The sequence below is a fragment of the Erythrolamprus reginae genome, chromosome 1 (assembly GCF_031021105.1).
Source record: "Erythrolamprus reginae isolate rEryReg1 chromosome 1, rEryReg1.hap1, whole genome shotgun sequence".
NCBI classification, from domain to species: Eukaryota; Metazoa; Chordata; class Lepidosauria; order Squamata; family Dipsadidae; genus Erythrolamprus; species Erythrolamprus reginae.
In genome coordinates, this window is record NC_091950.1 from 40,304,652 (window position 1) to 40,327,370 (window position 22,719).

Below are 22,719 nucleotides of genomic sequence, written 5' to 3' on the forward strand. Positions count from 1 at the left end.
TAAATTACTCAAGACCCACCTGTATCGCCAGGCATGGGGGAACTGAGACACCTCCCCCAGGCTTTTATATTTTATGTTTGGTATGTATGTGTTGTTTGGTTTTAAATGATGGAGTTTTATATTTTTTCCCTTTTAATATTAGATTTGTTCCACTGTAACATTGTTTTTATTATTGTTATGAGCCGCCCCGAGTCTTCAGAGAGGGGCAGCATACAAATCTAATAAATTATTATTATTATTTTTATTATTATTATTATTATTATTATTAATATGTTGTGAGCCACCACGAGTCCTTGAAGAGGGCGACATAGAAATCAAATCAAATCAAATCAATAAACAAACAAACCTGAACCATAACTCTTTTAACAAGTTAAATGAACATTCTTAATAAAACATTTAATATCCACACTAGGCAACAAATATAGCACTGTCACTGATTTATCGAGAAGTACTGTAGGTGGCAGCGTCTGGCCAGCTTTGGCTGATCTCGTAAAAGCTAAACAGAGTCTGATTTAGAAACTACATGAAATCTCAGGGATGTAGGCTAGACTGCAAAATTGCCACTGCTTTATTTTATGATAGTTTTCCAGTTTATTTCCATAACATTGCAAGGATTTGGAGACAAAATATGATAGTTCAGCTATTAACCTGCAGTTCTGAAAATTGAAGTTGCAGAAATTTGAGAAAATATATTGTGAAGAATATATAATAATAATAATAATAATAATAATAATAATAATAATAATAATAATTTATTAGATTTGTATGTCGCCTCTCTCCGAAGACTCTGGGCTTTATGAAGGCTAAATATGTAAAGACAAATTCCTTGTGTGTCCAATCACACTTGGCCAATAAAATTCTATTCTATTCTAATTTGGAAAGCAGAATCGTTTTTTGCAGGCTTGCTGTTTATTTTGCATTTTCAATATAATTTAAAATCAGCGAGTTACTTTTCAAAGCAACCAGCAAAATACTGCAATGATATCAAATATCAGTGAAAAGTCCAACTGCGATCTACAATTATAACAGATTGTTTTATCCATCTCTACTGGAATATAATGCTGAGCCATCTTCCAGTGACGAAGATGGATCCTTTTCTGAGTTCTTTTTCTTTCTGACAGTCTTGACCTGAAGATAATCCTCAATGGGTTTCTCATTTGGGTCTTCCAATAATGTTGTCAGTAAATTAAACAGTAGTGCTATCCAAGCAAGTCCAAAGATTATCCAAATTGCAACCACAATCCGATAGCCAGGGAAGTAGAATTTGTCATGTTGCCTCCCTGGAAACACAGAAGGAGGAAAAGCTGAATAAGACAAAATAATTTAAAAAGCAAAAGCGTATTATCTGAATTTCTCCACTTCAGGGAAGAAAACTGCATCCCAGGCAGACTAAATTGTTGATGATGTGCTGTAGTTAAAGGCAGGGGTAACATTCACTTACCTTCCCTCCCCATTCGCAAATCTGTGCACGCGCTTTACTTGCTCGTGCGCCTTCCAGACATGTGCCCATCCTTGAAAATGTGGCTAAACAGGACAGCATTATGTCCAGGCAGGTGGGCTGGCCCACCCAAAGTCACTACTACAGGTTCGCCCAAGCCGGTCTGAAATGGCATAATATCACGACTGGTTAAAGGGCCGCTTTAGACATAATGCTAAATTATTTTATTCATGGCATATTGTCAGAGGTGGGTTTCAGCAGGTTCTGACCAGTTCTGATGAACCTGTATTGGACATTTTGAGTAATTTGGAGAACCAGTATTGGAAATTTTGAGTAATTCAGAGAACCGGTATAGGAAATTTTGAGTAATTCGGAGAACCGGTATAGGAAATTTTGAGTAATTCGGAGAACCGGTATTGGAAATTTTGAGTAATTCGGAGAACCGGTATTGGAAATTTTGAGTAATTCGGAGAATCGGTATAGGAAATTTTAAGTAATTCGGAGAACCGGTATTGGAAATTTTGAGTAATTCGGAGAACCGGTATTGGAAATTTTGAGTAATTCGGAGAACCAGTATTGCATATTTTGACTAGTTGGGAGAACCGGTAAATACCACTTCTGGTTGGTCCTGTCCCCATCTATTTTCTGCCTCCTGAATCCCAGCTGATTGGGAGGAAATGGAGATCTTACAGTATCCTTCTCTTGCCCTATCCACCAAGCTATGTCCACCAAGCCACACGACACCCACCAGCTGGGCTGGCTGGAAATTTTATTTATTTTATTTTATTTATTTATTTTGTCAAGTACATATTTGTAATACACATAGATATAAAATTGTTTATATACACAAAATGGGTACTGATAAGAGGGAACAATTAGACAGAGACAGTAGCCACGCTGGTGTGCTTATGCACACCCCCTACTGACTTCTTAGGATTTGGGTGAGGTCAACAGTGGACAGTCTAAGGGTAAAGTTTTGGGGGTTTGGTGACCACAGAGTCAGGTAGTGAGTTCCAGGCATTAATCTGTTGCTAAAGTTTGGGTGGTTCACTTTGTGTGTTCACTTTCTGTTATGTGCTTGTGTATTAATAATATAATAATAATGCAAGCAATACACATACAAATCCAGTATTAAAAACAATTTTTAAAAACCCTTATAAAAAACAATCATACAGTCCAGACAAACCGTACATAAATCAGAACAGCTAGGAGTATGTCAATTTCCCCAAGCCTGGCAACGTAGATGGGTTTTCAGGAGTTTGCAAAAGGAAAGGAGGGTGGGGGCAGTCCTAATCTCTGGGGAGGGGGAGAGAGTTGATTCCAGAAGTTGTGGTTGAAGCTGAAGTAGTCATTGATAAGATGTTGAGGCAGATAATTTTATGAGCTACGCTTAGGTTGTGCCGGAGGCGACATAGTTCTAAGTTTTCTAAGTCCAGGATTTCAAGTCTGGTTGTGTAAGATATTATGTTGCGAGTAGAGGAGTGGAGGGCTCTTCCAGTAAAGTATCTCTGGACACCTTTGAATGGATTTATGGGAATTGAAGTCCAAAGTCTTAAAGTTGCCAAGTTTGAAGACCTCTGCTGCATACCACTGAACTTAGGACTGCGCACAGTGCACCCAGGGATGTTCAGGTATACAGCAACACTCCTTTGAATGTTATTCAGCAACCCATGTCACCCACAAGCTAAAAAAACCTTCCCAGCTCAGCCATGTAGTATCTGGTGTGCACAGTGGTTGCAACCACACACCTTGAATGTACAAAATAGGTTCTCTTCCACAACCATTCTAAAAGTCAAGTTTCCATTTAGTATCTTAACTGCATCAGAACCTACTGTAGTGTAGGAGCAAATCCTGATCCAAACAGGAAGAAATGTTTTGAAAATGTTACAGGAAAACTTACCTATCATATAATCTCCAAATCCGATGGTGCTAAGGGTAATAAATGTAAAATAAATTGCTTCACTATAGGACCAGCCCTCTATTTTTCGAATGATGAACGATGGCACACAAAGAAACACTAATATCCCCATAACCAGGAAGAACAGAAGCGTCAAGCTCCTTGCTGTTTTCTGAAAAACAAAGGGGGAAAAACTGATTGGATACAAGAAAATTGTTCCTGGTACAGACAGCTGCCTCTGCCTGCCTGCCTGCCAATTTCCAGGACTTCTACCGTCTTATATTTATTTTTATTTTTATTTATTTATTTATTTTGTCCAATGCACAATACATATTGAAGAGGATAGACATGAGTTATTATATATAAAGAAAGGATATAAAAGTCCAATACACAATGAGGGTTTTAGTGGGTATATATCAATATACACATAGTAAAATACATGATGAAGGTTATAGAGGAGATACTCATAGTAAAATATATCTAAGAAATAATAGAAAAGAAGATATAGGAATAGAATATATCAATGAAAGAATAGAAGAAGAGATATAGGAATAGAGGAAAGGTATATAGGAGATATAGGAGAGCAATAGGACAGGGGACGGAAGGCACTCTAGTGCACTTGTACTCGCCCCTTACTGACCTCTTAGGAATCTGGATAGGTCAACCGTAGATAATCTAAGGGTAAAGTGTTGGGGGTTTGGGGATGACACTATGGAGTCCGGTAATGAGTTCCACGCTTCGACAACTCGGTTACTGAAGTCATATTTTTTACTGTCAAGTTTGGAGCGGTTAATATTAAGTTTAAATCTGTTGTGTGCTCTTGTGTTGTTGTGGTTGAAGCTGAAGTAGTCGCCGACAGGCAGGACGTTGCAGCATATGATCTTGTGGGCAATACTTAGATCTTGTTTAAGGCGTCTTAGTTCTAAACTTTCTAGGCCCAGGATCTAAAATCTAGTCTCGTAGGGTATTCTATTTCGACTGGAGGAGTGAAGGGCTCTTCTGGTGAAGTATCTTTGGACATTTTCAAGGGTGTTAATGTCTGAGATGTGATATGGGTTCCAAACAGATGAGCTGTATTCGAGGATGGGTCTGGCAAAAGTTTTGTAAGCTCTGGTAAGTAGTGTGAGATTGCCTCCTATTGCATACAGATAGTCTTCAAATTACCACAATCAGGGCAAGGCAACTGTTAAGCATTCCTGATTTTATGACTCTTTTGCCATAGTTGTTAAATGAATCAAGCAATTGTTAAGTGAATTCAGCTTCCTCTTATTTTCATTGCTTGTCGGAAGCTGACGGGGAAGGTTTCAAATGGAGATCACATGTTTCTGGAATGCCGCAACTGTCGTAAATATGTCAATTGCCATGCACTCAAATTCTGATCCTGTTTATTTATTTATTTATTTATTTATTTATTTAGATTTGTATGCCGCCCCTCTCCGCAGACTCGGGGCGGCTGTTACCATGACAGCGTTGCAACTGTAGTAAGTGCAGTTTTTTCGGTACCAATGTAACTTTGAATGGCCACTAAATGAATGATTGTAAGTAGTGATGGGCGAACTGAACCCGCACAATTCGGGTCCGTACCGAATTTTACAGTGTTCGGTATGCCGAACACAAACCCGAAATTTTTCCAAACTTCGGGCAAAGTTCGGGGTCGTGTTCGGCGTTCGGAGCTTTGACGTCACTGGCAGGTTGCTAAAGACGCCAAGGTGATCACTTCCTGGATTCCATGGAATTGGGTGGGCAGAGCATTCACACACCAACAGCAATATAGAAAGCCTGACAATGACAAAGGCATCATTTCAAACTGTGTCGGTGATAAACCACTCCTGAATTTCACCCAAAAACCTATGTGGATAGATAATATAAACTGTTTGGTCATTATATCTATTGAACTGCCACGAATTAACATTGCCTTGATAACACATACCAAATGAGAAAAATTGGGAAAGCTTTAGAGAGGACAACAAAAGATAATCCTAAAAGAAAAGAGTAAGATATTGTTAAGAAATTGTTAAGTTATAAGAATAGCGCCGGCGGACTTACCCGCTGGTGGCATTTGCCGACAGGCAATGGGGCGACCGGGCACTCGGCGGAGCCGCCATCTTGTTTCTCGGCTGAAGTCTCGCGAGAGCGAGACTTCGGCCGAGGATCAGGCCACAGATGGCCTGATCGGTGATGCGTCCGGGCGGGGCCTGCCAGTCCTATATAAGGGAGTGCAGGCCCGGGCTCAGCCTTTTCGCCCAGACAGATCACCAGAGCAGACACTCGGCTGGGTGTCTGCTCCTCATCGGCCATTTTGTCGGCCTCGTGTTGCCCGGTCTCCCGGGCCTGCCTTCGATGTCTTCCCCCTCCTATGGGACAGGTGAGGTTGCACCACACACCACATCTCCCTCACTTCCCCTGCTGCCCGGCCAGGCCTTTGCCACGCCCGGCTTTACAAGTGGGGTCCCTCAGTTTGGGTCCCCGGCGGGCACTTGTACTCAAGTGTGGTCCCCGCCGGTCTCTGCCCCGGGGGTGCCTCCCCCTGGGGTGGCTTTTCCGCTAGGGCCTGGGGCGCCAGGAGCGGGGGCCTGGGTGCCGCCTGCACCGGCGGTCATGCCTCCTCCTCCCTTGTTACCTTACCCAGTGGGTTTCCCGGGGATGGGGACTTCCACTGTGTGGGACCCTTTTGCCAGCCTCAAGGCCGGGGCAATCCCGACGGGATTGCCGGCCACTCCTCTGGGGTTTCACTTGCACCCTGCTGTTAAGGAGGCAATTTGGAGGGGGGAGTACGTTGATTTGTTTTCCCTCTTAAACCGGGAGGTTCCCAAGCAAGAAAAGGACTTAGTGCCAGGGGAAAAGCCAAAAAAGACGAAGGTAAGTAAGTGTTTCAGCTCCTGGCTGTACGCTTACTTGACCTATGCCTCAGTGGTGATTCAAAGGCAGCCGGCTAGGGCCGCTGCCATGCTCAAATATATTGACCTCATAGCGAGGGTACATTTTGAGTATAAGGGGACCATATGGCGGCACTATGATAAGGGGTTTAGGATGCGAGTGGCCTTTGACCCCACGCTGCCTTGGGACATGGTGGTGCCTGACCTCTGGTTTCAGGCGACCTACATGTCCGGTAAAGAAGGTTGTGATAGGACGGATAGTGGGCACTACATGGAGGAGGAGCCCATGGCTTCTGCCCCGGCCAACGCGGCCGGGGGGGGCGGGGAAGGGAGCCTCCCCTGCATGTCATGAGTTTGCTGCGAAGGGGGCGTCTTTTCGCCCCTTTTGCAAGTATAAACATGCCTGTGGGAATTGTGGAGGCCCCCATGCCACGTCAGTGTGCCCTCGCCCGAAAAAAGGGAGGGACAAAAAGGGGGGGGTCCACCTAAGCCGCCCCCACCAGCTGGGGGTAAAGGGGCCCAGCCCAATTAATCTGCAGGCTTTAGAGGGTTGGTTGGAGGACTACCACCCTCGCTCGAGAGCGGATGCTCTCTTGCTAGGTTTTTCTCAGGTATTCAGGATCCCTTACGTGGGGGTTAGGAAAGCCTTCATGTCCGACAACCTTAGGTCGGTTGTGGGGCATGAAGACATTGTTAGGGAAAAGATCCGGAAGGAGGTGGCCGAGGGCAGGATCCTCGGGCCCTTCCCAGAGCCGCCCTTCCCGAATCTTAGGGTGTCCCCATTGGGGGTGGTCCCCAAAAAGGCGAGTGGTGAATTTAGGTTGATTCACCATTTGTCTTTTCCAAAAGGGGAGTCAGTGAATGACTTCATTCCTGACGAACTTTGTTCAGTCCGGTACGCATCCTTTGATGCGGCCGTGGCCATGGTTAGGAAGTGTGGGGTTGGAGCCCTTATGGGTAAATGCGACATTAAGTCAGCATTCCGGCTCCTCCCCATACACCCAGACGACTTCGAGCTCTTGGGCTTCCACTTTGAAGGTGGTTATAAGAATTGAATTGTGTTCTTCAACTATGTATGTGTTAGGCTTAAATGTCAAAGTTTAAGCGAAATGTTTTAAGATTCAGGTGTTGAACAGAGATGGGTTCCTCTCGGTTCAAACCAGGTCACTCAAACTGTTAGCGACCCACTGGTGATGTAAGATTGGCGTCACGGATCTGGTTCTGTTGGTGCCGGTCTGTGCGCGCCGCCATCTTTTTTTCTGAATTTTTAGCAAATTTCCCTGTGTTTGGATGGCTTCTATGCTTGGAAAAAAGCCCTTCTGCCTGCTAATAATGGCATGGAATGGAATAATAATGGAATGGAATGGAATAGAATTCTTTATTGGCCAAGTGTAATTGGACACACAAGGAATTTGTCCTTTGTGCCTATGTTTGGTGCATATGATCAGCTTTTCAGCTGTGTTTCGGACTGAATCCATCTTCTGAGCATGCACAGAAGTGAAATTGCATGAGAGCAGCGAGCACACGAATGCGAAATCTGAGATATTGTGCCCTGGTTTGGCCTGGATTAAATGAACCATTTGCAGCTTTCGGGCCTCTGGTGGTGCACATTAACTGGCCCATAAATCAGATTAATGGACCAGAAATATTTTGTTTCCAGAAATGGATTTAATGAAATTACACAGTTATTCAATATATCTTGATAGCTACATTGCTGTAACTTTAGTACGGATGTGTTTTGCTGATAATGTGCAGCTGCAAAACAGCTTTAAATAATGGTAATTTCTGTTTGACTGATGCATGAATCAGACTGTTCTTCAATTAAATTATCACCTTAAACTTCTTGGCTTATTTGTCATAAATAATCATGGAATAAAGTTGTGGGTTTTAAAATTTATTTTACCTTCTTTATACCTTTCCCATACAGCCATTTAGCTAGCTGTTCGCAGACCGTGGAGAGCATCTTGCCTATATGCTGCAAAAAGACAATATTCAGAGGGATTCCAAAGAGAGCAAAAAAGACACAGAAAAGCTGACCACCAGCTGTTTTGGGAGAGAGGTTTCCGTAGCCTGTGAAAACATGAAATTTACAGAGAATATACTGGTGAGCATTATGTTATGTTGCAACAAAATGTTGCCCTTTATCCGGAGCAAAGGACAGAATAGAACCCCAATTAAAGATGTATATTATTTATTACTATTGGTACTTCCTTCCTGCATTTACAAGCAAGATACAGTTTGAAAAATAACTCTTTTTCCTTCAGGATGTCATTAGTTTGGAGTTTCCAAATGCCACCTTCCTTGAGTTCTCTAAGGCAGTGTTTCCCAACCTTGGCAACTTACATAGAAACATAGAAGTCTGACAGCAGAAAAAGACCTCATGGTCCATCTAGTCTGCCCTTATACTATTTTCTGTATTTTATCTTAGGATGGATATATGTTTATCCCAGGCATGTTTAAATTCAGTTACTGTGGATTTACCAACCACGTCTGCTGGAAGTTTGTTCCAAGGATCTACTACTCTTTCAGTAAAATAATATTTTCTCATGTTGCTTTTGATCTTTCCCCCAACTAATTTCAGATTGTGTCCCCTTGTTCTTGTGTTCACTTTCCTATTAAAAACATTTCCCTCCTGGACCTTATTTAACCCTTTAACATATTTCAATGTTTCGATCATGTCCCCCCTTTTCCTTCTGTCCTCCAGACTATACAGATTGAGTTCATGAAGTCTTTCCTGATACGTTTTATGCTTAAGACCTTCCACCATTCTTGTAGCCCGTCTTTGGACCCGTTCAATTTTTTCAATATCTTTTTGTAGGTGAGGTCTCCAGAACTGAACACAGTATTCCAAATGTGGTCTCACCAGCACTCTATATAGCGGGATCATAATCTCCCTCTTCCTGCTTGTTATACCTCTAGCTATGCAGCCAAGCATCCTACTTGCTTTCCCTACCGCCTGATTGCATTGTTCACCCATTTTGAGACTGTCAGAAATCACTACCCCTAAAGCTACCCCGAATGCTGGCTGGGGAATTCTGGGAGTTGAAGTCCAAATATCTTCAAGTTGCCAAGGTTGGGAAACACTGCTCTAAGGCTTTCATTTTCTTGAATCATCTATGATTATCAGCACAACTGGATTTCTTCCCTAGACATATGTAACTTTTTCTAGGACCAAGATGAAGTGGCTGAGGCAAGGACGAAACCTAGATATTAAATGTAATTCTGCAGTTTTCTCTGCACATCTTTTATCATTTTCTTGTCGTTGGTATATTAAAAAAAAGACCATTCCATGGCAACTGTAGGGGTAGGATTCAGTTGAGGAATTCAGTTGACCAATGCCAAAGGAGTTTGGGGTCTTAAATAATTCACACACATTTGGATAAGAATATTATCACAATATTCTCGTATTACAATACTCCTTGCGTTGCATTGACTCACGTTTATTTCCACTCTAAGCATGCAGATGAAATAAGCAACATGTTCTACATGGTTTAAAGAACAGACAATGTTGTTTTAGGCTGAAATCCCAAGAAGATTTAGCCAAGCAACCCAAAATAATCAGAAAAACTATTTATCTGTTCTTCTAAATGAGTTAGCCAAAGTTAAAGTAGCCTGGGATACATCAAGTCCGAAGCCTGAACCTTCCCAGGAGATCCAGACAAGCCCTATTTCTTGTTCACCACAGTTTTGAACAAATACTAATGATATTCTTTCTTCCCTATCAGCCGCCCTTGCATTTGTCATGCATTTAGAAAGTCGGAGAAGATTGTTATTAAGTCTTCCATATGGAAAATACAAAAAAATGATATTCTCTCGTATACTACAGACATGATAATGCGTAAAGGGGTTCCCAACCCTACAGAAATGCATCTACAGAAGAGTGTTTGTGGTTTTAATATAGTCCATTTATAACAGTGCCCCCCAACAAGTGAAGGGCCACCAAAGTTTTTACTTTCTTTCAACAAGCTCAAACTCAACCCAGACAAGACGGAGTGGCTGTGGGTTTTGCCTCCCAAGGACAATTCCATCTGTCCGTCCATTACCCTGGGTGGGGGAATTATTGACCCCCCTCAGAGAGGGTTCGCAACTTGGGCGTCCTCCTCGATCCACAGCTAACATTGGAACACCATCTTTCGGCTGTGGCGAGGGGGGCATTTGCCCAGGTTCGCCTGGTGCACCAGTTGCGACCCTACTTGGACAGGGAGTCATTGCTCACAGTCGCTCATGCCCTCATCACCTCGAGGTTCGATTACTGCAACACTCTCTACATGGGGCTACCTTTGAAAAGTGTTCAGAAACTTCAGATCGTGCAGAATGCAGCTGCGAGAGCTATCGTGGGGCTTCCCAGATTCGCCAACATTTCTCCAACACTCTGTGGTCTGCACTGGCTGCCGATCAGTTTCCGGTCACAATTCAAAGTGTTGGTAATGACCTTTAAAGCCCTACACGGCATTGGACCAGAATACCTCCGGAACCGCCTTCTACCGCACGAATCCCAGCGGCCGATAAGGTCCCACAGAGTTGGCCTTCTCCGGGTCCCGTCGACCAAACAATGTTGTTTGGTGGGCCCCAGGGGAAGAGCCTTCTCTGTGGCGGCCCCGGCCCTCTGAAACCAACTCCCCCCAGAGATTAGAATGGCCCCCACCCTCCTTGTCTTTCGCAAATTACTCAAGACCCACCTATATCGCCAGGCATGGGGGAATTAAAAAAATTTAAAGTAGCCTGGCTTTTATATTTTATGTTTGGTATGTATGTGCTGTATGGTTTTTAATTGTTGGGGTTTTATATATCTTTTTATTATTAGATTTGTTCTATTGCTATACTGCTTTTTATTACTGTTGTGAGCTGCCCCAAGTCTTCAGAGAGGGACGGCATACAAATCTAATAAATTATTTATTATTATTATTATTATTATTATTATTATTATTATTATTTCAGTGAAAATTGGGTGCTCTGGGGTAGAGCTCCATTTTCGCTATTTTGCTGCGTTCCCCCCCCCATCCGGGCAGCCCACCCCTGCCCCCAAACCTTTGGGGCACCAGGGACGGGTTCCGTGGAGAGAGGTTTTCCCGTGGGCTGGAGGGGGCTTGGTTTCACATGCTGCCTGAATCTCATGAAAGGAGCTTCACTTGTTTCTCCAGCTTGGTTTCTGGCATGCCGCAGACCAGTACCAGTCCATGGAGGAATCGGTATAACATGCTGAATAAAAGCTGTGATTCTGCACATATTTTCTTGAATTGCAGAAAAGGTGTTTATTTCTTATTTATTTATTTATTCTATTTTTATGCTGCCCTCCTCCTTAGACTCAGGGCGGCTTACAACATGTTAGCAATAGCACTTTTTAACAGAGCCAGCATGTTGCCCCCAACAATCCAGCTCCTCATTTTACCCACCTCGGAAGGATGGAAGGCTGAGTCAACCTTGAGCCGGTGATGAGATTTGAACCGCTGAACTGCAGATCTACAGTCAGCTTCAGTGGCCTGCAGTACAGCACTCTACCTGCTGCGCCACCCCGGCTCTCAGATTTTTATTCTGCTTTTATTACAAGTAATTCAAGGTAGAAAAAGGCCTAATTCTTTTCCTCTTCCTATTTTTCTCCACAACAACAACACTGTGAGGTCACTTGGGCTGAAAGAGAATGACTGGCTCAAAGTCATCCAACCAGCTTTGAGGTCTAAAGCAGGATTAGAACTCAGAGTCTCCTGGTTTCTAGGCCAGCATCTTAACACTGCACCAAAATGGCTCTATAGAAAGTTTAAAAGTGTAAAAAGATATTTTTTAAAAAGCTAAATGTCTCTAAACAATTTAAATGTTGGATTGTCTTTGGGGCTGGGCTAATACTTTATTACAGGCGTTTGGAGTGACCTTTCGCATTGGACAGATTTTCCCACAGCAATCTGTTTCACAACATTGCTGCATCATAACATGAGAAAACTTCATATATGGGCCTCTGAACTTTTTGGTGAAGGGAATGGGACTAAATGCATTTTTAAAAAGTTATTTCCATTTATCAGCAGAGACTTTCCACAGTTTTGTATTTTATCTTCTTAACTGTTTCCCTCTTGATAAGATCACAGCCTCGTTCTAGATATAAATTAAAACAAGTGTACAGTATTTGGAATTTCAAGCTCAGGATTTTGTTGCTTATACATATATATGCTGCCCTATTTCATATTAACAATTGTCACAAAAATGAATTATAGTTTGTTTGATTTTATAAGAAATAGGAAGATAAAATCTAGGAGTCTGATGCATAAAAATGACTCTTGAAGCAAACTGCAATAAATGTTTCTGACTTCAATATTATTATTATTATTATTATTATTATTATTATTATTATTATTATTATTATTATTAATTAGATTTGTATGCCGCCCCTCTCCAGAGACTCAGGGCGGCTCACAACAATAGTAAAAAACAATATTATGGCGGAACAAATCTAATATTAAAAAGAAGCATATAAAAACCCTATTATATTTAAAAAACCAAACAACACATACATACCAAACATAAATATAAAAAGCCTGGGGGAAGGTGTCTCAACTCCCCCATGCCTGGCGGTAAAGGTGGGTCTTGAGTAATTTACAAAAGACAAGGAGGGTGGGGGCAATTCTAATCTCAGGGGGGAGTTGATTCCAAAGGGCCGGGGCCACCACAGAGAAGGTTCTTTTCTTGGGGCCCGCCAAACAACATTGTTTAGTCGATGGGACCCAGAGAAGGCCAACTCTGTGGGACCTTATTGGTTGCTGGGATTCGTGCGGTAGCTTTAGGTGAGATGCTCGGCTATACAGATGTGATTTTAAAAACTAACAAACATTTAAGCGAGAAGCATAAGTAGTTTACCTATTGTAGATAACATAGAACCCACAAAGAAGAAAGAATTACTGAAATCCCAATTGTTGTGTTCATCAGAGAATTTATTTTCAGCTGGATACATGCCCCTCCTCACGGCTTCCATCAGATTCTGTAATTAAGGTGACATTTGACATTTCAATAACCATAACTGATTATCAAATAACATTTATTTATTTATATGTTTTTGCTACGAAGCTGCATCTTCTGACTCTAGGAACTCAAACCTGTTCGCTTGAACTGGTAGCAACTTGCTGGTGACATCATAATGATGTCACCAATGATGTCACAGAACTGGTTCTGTTGGTGCCGATTCATGGACATCACCATCTTTTTGGGGGAATTTCTTTTTGAGGGGGGAAATTGGGAGGGTTTCCCTGTTTTGTTTTGTTTTTCTTCTGCGCAGAAGCAGAGTTTCTAGCACTGTGCATCTGGTGCCACCTTTTTGGGGTAGGGGAATTTTTTTTATTTTTTTGGTACTGCGCCTGCATGCATACGAAAAACACATATGCACCCACACAGAAGGGGAGGAAGCAAACTGGCAGGTAAGTTAGAACGCACCCCTGAATTTTACCAAATAAAATTGAAATGAAAGGGTAATTTTTTTTCAAAAATACCATAGCCTTTTCTTTAAAATTCTTTGAATTAATACATTCAGATTAATACATCAATTTCATAATTAAAAGGGGTGGTGGAATGGGATGGGATGGGAAGGGAAATGGAAAGGAAATGGAAAGGAAAGGGAAGGAAAGGGAAGGAGAAGGCAGGGGAGGGGAGGGGAGGGGAGGGGAGGGGAGGGGAGGGGAGGGGAGGGGAGGGGAGGGGAGGGGAGGGGAGGGGAGGGGAGGGGAGGGGAGGGGAGGGGAGGGGAGGGGAGGGGAGGGGAGGGGAGGGGAGGGGAGGGGAGGGGAGGGGAGGAACTTTCATTTTCCACTAATGATACTCAAAGCACCACAGTTTTTGGATTCATTATTTTTGGGATTCAGTTCAGAAAGAATGACCTACCTACCTCAACAAAGACGTTCACCTCCGCAGCACTGAGGGAAGTGAAGTTCTTCAGAAAGTCCTCCTTCATTCTGAAGGTGTTCCCTTGATGTAGTTTCTCAACATCTTTTTCCAGAACCTGGAAGACGAGAGCGCCCATCAGGAGATAAGCAAGATAGGCAGCTGCTAACATACAGCTCTGTACTCTGCTGTAGAACATGATGGCCTGTGGGAGAAAGCAAGCAAAAAAACAGAGAGAGGTTGGTAAACACGGCCTTATTTGTAATTTTTCCAACCGTGATTGAATGAAATCCCAGCTGGGCAGTTCTCATTTCTGCTTGGAATTTGAACTGATATTGTCAATCATCTCCCCCCCCCACCCCCAATAGTTTCAGGGTTGAGAGTAGTTTAGGGACTTCCTAAGTAAAGCAAAATATTGTTTCAAAAACTTCCCAGGAGAATTTGGTTATTACTCTGGCCTCAGTCCCATAATATTTTTCAGTTGTTTTTTCTTCCCATGATAAACCCATTAAGTGGAACTGGCTTCACAATATTTTTTGATAACATTAACAACTGCTGGAAGCATCCTCAGTAACAAATGCTCCAGGCAACTAGTCATTCTGTCTCCTCACTTTTAAAAACATAGAAACATAGAAGATTGACGGCAGAAAAAGACCTGATGGTCCATCTAGTCTGCCCTTATACCATTTCCTGTATTTTATCTTAGGATGGATATATGTTTATCCCAGGCACGTTTAAATTCAGTTACTGTGGATTTACCAACCACGTCTGCTGGATGTTTCTTCCAAGGATCTACTACACTTTCAGTAAAATAATATTTTCTCACGCTACTTCTAATCTTTCCCCCAACTAACCTCAGCTTGTGCTCCCTTGTTCTTGTGTTCACTTTCCTATTAAAAACACTTCCCTCCTGAACCTTATTTAACCCTTTAACATATTTCAATGTTTCCATCATGTCCCCACTTTCGCTTCTGTCCTCCAGACTATACAGATTGAGTTCATTAAGTCTTTCCTGATACGTTTTATGCTTAAGACCTTCCATCATTTTTGTAGCCTGTCTTTGGACCCATTCAATTTTGTCAATATCTTTTTGTAGGTGAGGTCTCCAGAATTGAACACAGTATTCCAAATGTGGTCTCACCAGCACTCTATACAGCGGGATCACAATCTCCCTCTTCCGGCTTGTTATATCTCTAGCTATGCAGCCAGGCATTCTACTTGATTTCCCTACCGCCTGGCTGCACTGTTCATCCATTTTGAGAAATCACTACCCCTAAATCCTTCTCTTCTGAATTTTTTGTTAGCACAGAACTGCCAATACAATACTCAGATTGAGGATTCCTTTTGCCCAAGTGCATTATTTTACATTTGGAAACATTAAACTCTAGTTTCTATTGCTTTGACCACTTATCTAGTAAAGCTAAATAATTTGCCATATTACGGACATCTCCAGGAATATCAAACCTATTGCACACTTTAGAGTCATCGGCAAATAGGCAAACCTTCCCCTATGTCACTCACAAAGATATTAAAAAGAATAGGACCCAGAACAGACCTTGTGGCACACCGCTTGTAACCTGTCTCTGCTCAGAATACTCACCATTAACAACAACCCTCTGATATCTACGCTTCAGCCAGCTGCAAATCCACTGAACTATTTAGGGATTAAGTCCAATCATCACTTACATATCTATCAGCTCTTTATGTGGAACTGTATCAAAGGCTTTGCTGAAGTCCAGATAGGCAATATCCACAGCACCACCTTCATCCAACACCTTTGTGACATAGTCAAAGAAATCAATGAGATTAGTCTGACATGATTTGCCCTCAGTAAAGCCATGCTGGTTTGGGTCCAATAGGTTATTGGTTTTTAGGTGCTGGTTTATCCTCTTTTTTGAGTAGAGACCCCATCATTTTAACTATAACTGATGTCAAGCTAACTGCCCTGTAGTTACCAGCTTCTTCTCTACTGCCCTTCTTGTGGATAGGCACAACACTGGCCATTCTCCAATCCTCGGGAACATCTGTTAACAGGGATTGGTTAAACAAATCAGTCAGGGGGGTAGCAATGACAGATCCGAGTTATTTAAGAACTCTGGGGTGGATGCCATCTGGACCCATTGCCTTATTTATCTTTAATCGTTCAAGTTCTTCTAAGACATCAGCCTCCAAGATCACCGGAGCTGAATCTCCACAGAGTTAATCAGTGGAACAGCTTGCCTCCAGAAGTTGTGAATGCTCCAAAACTGGAAGTTTTTAAGAAGACGTTGGATAACCATTTGTCTGAAGTAGTATAGGGTTTCTTGCATAAGCAGTGGATTGGACTAGAACAGGGGTCCCCAACCACCGGGCCGCGGACCAGTACCGGGCCGCGGGGCATGTTGCACCGGTCCGTGGAGTCAGCAGCTGCCGGCCCTCATGCTGCCACCCCCTCCCTCCAGCGCTTCGCCTCCCGCCGGGCAAGAGGCCTCGGGAGGCAGGTTCTGCCGGCCACAGGACGATGGATGGGACAGAGGGGCGGGAAGGACCGAGAGGCTCAAACCTCTTTTGGCTTCTGCCGCGGGGCGCTTTTGCGTTTTTGGCTGGGGGGAGGCAGGAGGGCCAGCCTGACCCCCTCTCTCCAGCGCTTAGCTCTCGCTGGGCAAGAGGGCTTGGGAGGCAGGTTCTGCCGGCCACAGTACGATGGCGGGAAAGAGGGGCGGGGAGGACCAGCACGCCCATGCTTAATCCCGCCCCCAACCACACCCCTTTCCGCCCCCACTGGGCCATAGAAAAATTGTCTTGCTGAAACTGGTCCCTGGTGGAAAAAACGTTGGGGACCACTGGACTAGAAGACCTCCAAAGTCCCTTCCAATTCTGTTGTTGTTATTATTTGGCAAATAAATTCAGAAGGCCATTTGACTCCATAATTAAAACATCTCAATATTCTAAAAATAATCTTACAAGTAAAGGTGGAATTCTTTGAAAACCAAAGTCACTATTCAAATATGTGCTTCTGGAAAAGGTCCCAAAACAGGAAAAAGAGAGGTGCATATTATTTCCTCTAACAACCTAAGAACATACTGCCTCTCTCTCTACATTTCACAACAATCCCACACAAAATGTACAAGCTTGGCACTAAGACAATATTTCTTCGCTACCCAACCCTCCAAGGACATTATAGTTACAGCAAATGAGCATCGTATTCACACATCCACACACCAAATGACGAGAGTCAAACTGTTCTCCAGCTGTAGAATATGAAGTATCTAAGATACAAATCTTTGGGGATTTATGAGCTGAAATTCTGAGAAAATATAAAGAAGCTAATTACATTTAGGGAGAGAAGCTATCACTGGGGTCTCCCTGCAAACTCATGAAAAACAAATTGTGTCAGTTTTCAATATCTACAGTAGTAAGCAATTGAAATTTGTGCTGCGTACTTCATATCAGAAAGTTCAGATCCTAATAGCTTGAAAAGCAAAAGAAATGAATTCTAATTTAATTTCACCTGAATTTTACTCTATCTCAAATCAGAAATGGGTCGCAGGACGTGTGCCCTCTTCATTTCTTGCTCTATCTTTGTAAGATGCTTTATGATTATGATTATGATTATGATTATGATTACGATTACGATTACGATTACGATTATTATTATTATTATTATTATTATTATTATTATTATTATTATTTATTAGATTTGTATGCCGCCTCTCTCTGCAGACTAGGGGCGGCTCACAGCAACAATAGAAACAATATATTATAAATCCAATAATTAAAAAATCATTAAAAAAAACCTTATTAAAAAACAAAACATACACACAAACATACCATGCATAACTTGTTTAGGCCTGGGGGGAAAGGAGTATCTCAATTCCCCCATGCCTGACGACAGAGGTGGGTTTTAAGGAGCTTGCAAAAGGCAAGGAGGGTGGGGGCAATTCTAATCTCTGGGGGGAGCTGGTTCCAGAGGGTTGGGGCCGCCACAGAGAAGGCTCTTCCCCTGGGTCCTGCCAGACGACATTGTTTAGTCGACGGGACCCAGAGAAGGCTGACTCTATGGGACCTAACCGGTAGCGGATTCGTGCTGCAGAAGACGGTCCCGGAGGTATTCTGGCCCGATGCCAATAAAATTGCTAATCTGAAGATGCCTCCTTTTTGTCTTTCCTCCCAGACACAAATGCACAGGCTCTTTGATTCTCTTACACCTCTAAAATTTGCTTCATTCATGCTCAGATCTAATTCCTTTTCTCAAGGTCATTCTCAATTTACAGTTAACTTAGTGACCGTTTGAAGTTACAACAGCATTGGATCTGATTCATCTTAGTCATTAATTCTACACCTAAGGCTTCAACTTTTTCATCTTAGAGTCACTCAAGGTGTTTGAATAACCTGGCTTCAGAATTGGAACTCAGGAACAGTTTTGATTTTCTTCCTGATAGGATATTTTCTAGTTTTTGCTTATCTTTATGTACTATGTATTGCTTATCAATACATCTCCTTTCTCTTACACCTCTAAAATTTGCTTCATTCATGCTCAGATCTAATTCCTTTTCTCAAGGTCATTCTCGATTTACAGTTAATTTAGAGATCGTTTGAAGTTACAACAGCATTGGAATGTGACTTCACATTCACAACTATTGCAGCATTCCTAGGGTCACATGATCAAAATTCAGACACTGGGCAATTGACTCATATTTATGATGGTTGCAATGTCCTGGAGTCATGAAATTGCCTTTTGCAACTTTCTTACAAGTGAAGTCAACAGGAAAGCCAAACATACTTAACAACTGTGTTACTAACTTAACAACTGCAATGATTCACTTAATGTGACAAAAAAAGTCTTAAAATGGGGCAAAGTTCACAACTGTGTCATTTAGCAACATAAATTTTGGATTCATTTGTCATGTTGACAATATCCGGAACATTTCAACTTTAATAATAATAATTTCTATATTGTTTTGCATACAAAAGTAGGTGTTAGGTCTAATATTACAATATAAAACTTTAGTCCCAACAAGTGCATGAAACATAACTCATGGCAAATTGGGCATGATTAAATACTGTTACTTTATTTCTCTGATATGAACAATCTTTCTCAGGACAATCTCTGTTTTATTAAATGAATTGGATTGTTGATTTTTAGATTCATAATCTAAAAGTTTTGTTACAAGTGGGGTTTTTTTTAAAAAAAAAACTTCCATTATCTGAAATTCTTAGCTGATATCAGATACTAAATAAATCTATTTTTATGTATTTGTTTATTAAATTTAGAAACTTTTCAAACAGATATTCTTGCTTGAACTTCAGAGTTAGGCATGTTTTAAATTTAATTTCTATAAAATGTTAACAATGTGCTTGTTTGTCATTTAAAGACTGTTAATTTATATTGACAAATACTATATACCGGTAACTTTATTTTATATATTATATTATTACATTCTAAAAGTAAACATCAAACTGGAAAGCTGGAAAAATGACAGTACTGATCTGCTACCTCAACAGTAGAAGAAAAAGCTGCAGGTTGGCTCATATTAGTTTACACTTTAAAATTAAGATGGGGGGAAAAACAGCTGCAATTTTAACCAAAAGGATCAACAACATGATTACCTCATTTGTGCTTGTAAACAACCTGACTGTTTCTATTCACAGGATATGGAATCTGATTCATCTTAGTCATTAATTCTACACCTAAGGCTTCAACTTTTTCATCGTAGAATCACTCAAGGTGTTTGAATAACCCGGCTTCAGAATTGGAACTCAGGAACAGTTTTGTAAATTAGAAAGATATACTGTATGCCAGTTCAAGAGCCATTCTTAGCTCTAAGGGGCATTATTTTACACCAATTAAATTAAGCAGAGAAATGAGGAGGATCCTGTCCTATTATTTGCATTTGAAATAAAGCTATAGTCTACATTTTACAACTTAGGAATCCATTGGCAGCAATGATAGTATAACATGTATCATAACTTCATCGTGGATGCAATAAGTAAACCAGATAGGAAACCCAAGATTAACTAATTATATTTTTTTTTCATAGTCTACATTAACAGAATCTTGAAAGTCTGAATGCACAAACTTCATAACACCATTGTCAATTGCTTGATCCATTAGGGAAGATCCTTCCTAGGTTTCTTTCCCTGATTATTAAGACACTGGGGCTCCCGCCTCACTTATCTGAATCCTAGGCAGCAACTCCTCTCTTTCCCCAAGGTCTTTTATACAAGTCATCCATTACACCAGTGCATTCATTCATTCATTCATTCATTCATTTACAGTGATCCCCCGAGTTTCGCGATCTCGATCTTTGCGAAACACTATATCGCGATTTTTTCACCCGATGACGTCACTCCCTTTCTCATCTTTCTTTCTCTCTCTCTTTCTCTATCTTGCTTCTTCCTCTCTCACACTCTCTTCCTCCCTCTCTCATCTCTTTCTTTCCTTCTCTCTCTTTCTCTATCTCTCCCCCTCTTGCTCTCGAGTGGCGGGCGGCACCCAGGGAAGGTTCCTTCGGCCGCCCACCAGCTGATCTGCTCGGCAGCGCAGTAGCAGCGAGGAGCCGAAGATGGGGTTTCCCCTTTGCGTGGGCAACGGGGAAACCCCATCTTCGGCTCCTCGCTGCTACTGCGCTGCCGAGCAGATCAGCTGCTGGGCGGCCGAAGGAACCGTCTTCAACTCCCAGAGCAGCGGACAAGCGGCGGGCGGACAAGAAAAGCGGCGGCCGGACAAGCGGAAAAGTGGCGGACAAGCGGCGGCTGGAAAAGCGGCGGAAAAGTGGCGGCCGGACAAGCGGACAAGCGGCGGACAAGCGGAAAAGCGGCGGACAAGCGGCGGGTGGAAAAGTGGCGGCCGGACAAGCGGACAAGCAGCGGACAAGCTGAAAAGCGGCGGACAAGCGGGCAGGCAGGCGGCTCCTCAGCTGCTGGGTCTTCCCAGGTGCGGAAGTAAAAACACCATCTGCGCATGCGCGGCCATGGAAAAAGGGGCGCGCATGCGCAGATGGTGTTTTTACTTCCGCACCACTACATCCCGAAAAATCGATTATCGCGAGGGGTCTTGGAACGGAACCCTCGCGATAATCGGGGGATCACTGTAGTCCAATGCACAATAATATACAATGTAGCTTATAGAGATACTGTATAGTAGAGAAGATATATGAGATATAGGAAAGACTATAGGACAGGGGATGGAAGTTACTCTAGTGCGATTATATACGTCTCTTACTGACCTCTTAGGAATCTGGAGAGGTCAACCGTGGATAGTCTAAGGGTAAAGGTTTGGGGGTTAGGGGATGATACTACGGAGTCTGGTAATGAGTTCCACGCTTCAACAACTCGATTACTAAAGTTGTATTTTTTACAGTCAAGTAAAACCTGCATAAATATATTTTCCCTGCCTCTACACTTGCCTCCATATATTTTCCTCTCCTTGTTAGACACCCAATCTGTTATGATTTTTTTCACAAGTTACAATAATACTAAAAATAAATCCCATCAACTTAACATTTGTGGTATCGGCACACTGTATATACTGTATTTTCACTTCCAATCCACAATCAGTAGTACTCTGTATACATTCCGTACAATCTTGGCTTTCAAAATCAATATAGAAAAAGAAATGAAACAGAAACATTTGCACAGAATACATAGCTCATTTAAAACTCACCTATTGCTGAATCAAATCTCTAAGAATTATTGTCCTTTAAAAATACAGAACAACTTTAAATTGAAATTTTATCTTCTCATGCTGGTTAAAGGGGAAAATGATAAAAATGAAGGTTTTTAGGAAGATCTGTGATAATTAAAATGACAATACTTCCCAAATTATTATTTTTCAATACCCAAATTATTACTTCTATCTCAGAACAAGCTTTCTGAATGGAAAGTTGTGAGAAATGGTATTATATTTGTCAGTTCCGTTTTAAACTGATTGAAGTGTCAAGGGAACTTCGCTATACCTAATCTGAAGCTTTATTTTGATGCATTTCAACTAAATCAATTAATGCATCTGAATCACCATTATCTGCATGATAATGGAACTATCTCCTGGGACATAACTGAGACAGTAAATGGAAATATTTTCTCTTCCCTTTTACAGTGGTAAATTGCTTTTCAATAAAACGCATTACTAAGTGGTTTAATGGCCAAGCAACTGCAGATAAAATATTTACTCCTTTTTTCTCTCCTTTGATTTTTTTTAAATCATCCCAGCTACCTATATAAAGATAACTATTTACTACATATAGATTGGGTGCCAAACAAAAGCTTTTAGGTTAAAAGATAGTTATCACAGTGAAAATGCTTTTACCGAGATAAGCAAGAGGGGCGGCATACAAATCTAATAAAATAAATAAATAAATAAATAAATAAAATACTGAATGCAATATGGATACAATAATATCAAATTACAGCCATTGCTTCTATTTTAATTAAAGAGGGAATTCCAAATAAGTCCACATTTTTTAGAAGTTATGCCTACCTGCAATTAATCAATTTAGCAGAATGGGTTCATCCCTTTATAGTAGTTTAATTGATATTATAACCACATCTCTTTCAAAGATAAAACTGACTTGGAAATATACCTCAACAGATCAATCACCTATGAGCAATGGCCATAGAGTATCTTTGTAAAACCACATCTGCTCAAATTATAGAAGCAACTATAAAATGAC

The 22,719-nt window shown here is 41.7% G+C and overlaps 1 protein-coding gene across 3 annotated transcripts; it reads right to left on the minus strand.

Moving 5' to 3' along the window:
* Nucleotides 1-876: 876 nt before the first annotated feature.
* Nucleotides 877-22,719, minus strand: LOC139156925 (potassium channel subfamily K member 16-like). Of its 3 annotated transcripts, XM_070733127.1 has the most exons (7): nt 22,527-22,703; nt 21,714-21,794; nt 14,073-14,273; nt 13,055-13,175; nt 8,115-8,281; nt 3,339-3,507; nt 877-1,280 (listed from the first exon to the last, which is right to left on the minus strand). In XM_070733127.1, the coding sequence occupies exons 3-7, from the start codon at nt 14,265-14,267 to the stop codon at nt 1,036-1,038; spliced, it is 897 nt and encodes a 298-aa protein (XP_070589228.1). In that variant the 5' UTR covers nt 14,268-14,273; nt 21,714-21,794; nt 22,527-22,703; the 3' UTR covers nt 877-1,035. The 3 variants fall into 3 exon arrangements, with proteins under 3 accessions (XP_070589228.1, XP_070589238.1, XP_070589218.1); XM_070733137.1 differs by lacking the exon at nt 21,714-21,794 and having other exon boundaries at nt 22,630-22,719; XM_070733117.1 differs by lacking the exon at nt 21,714-21,794.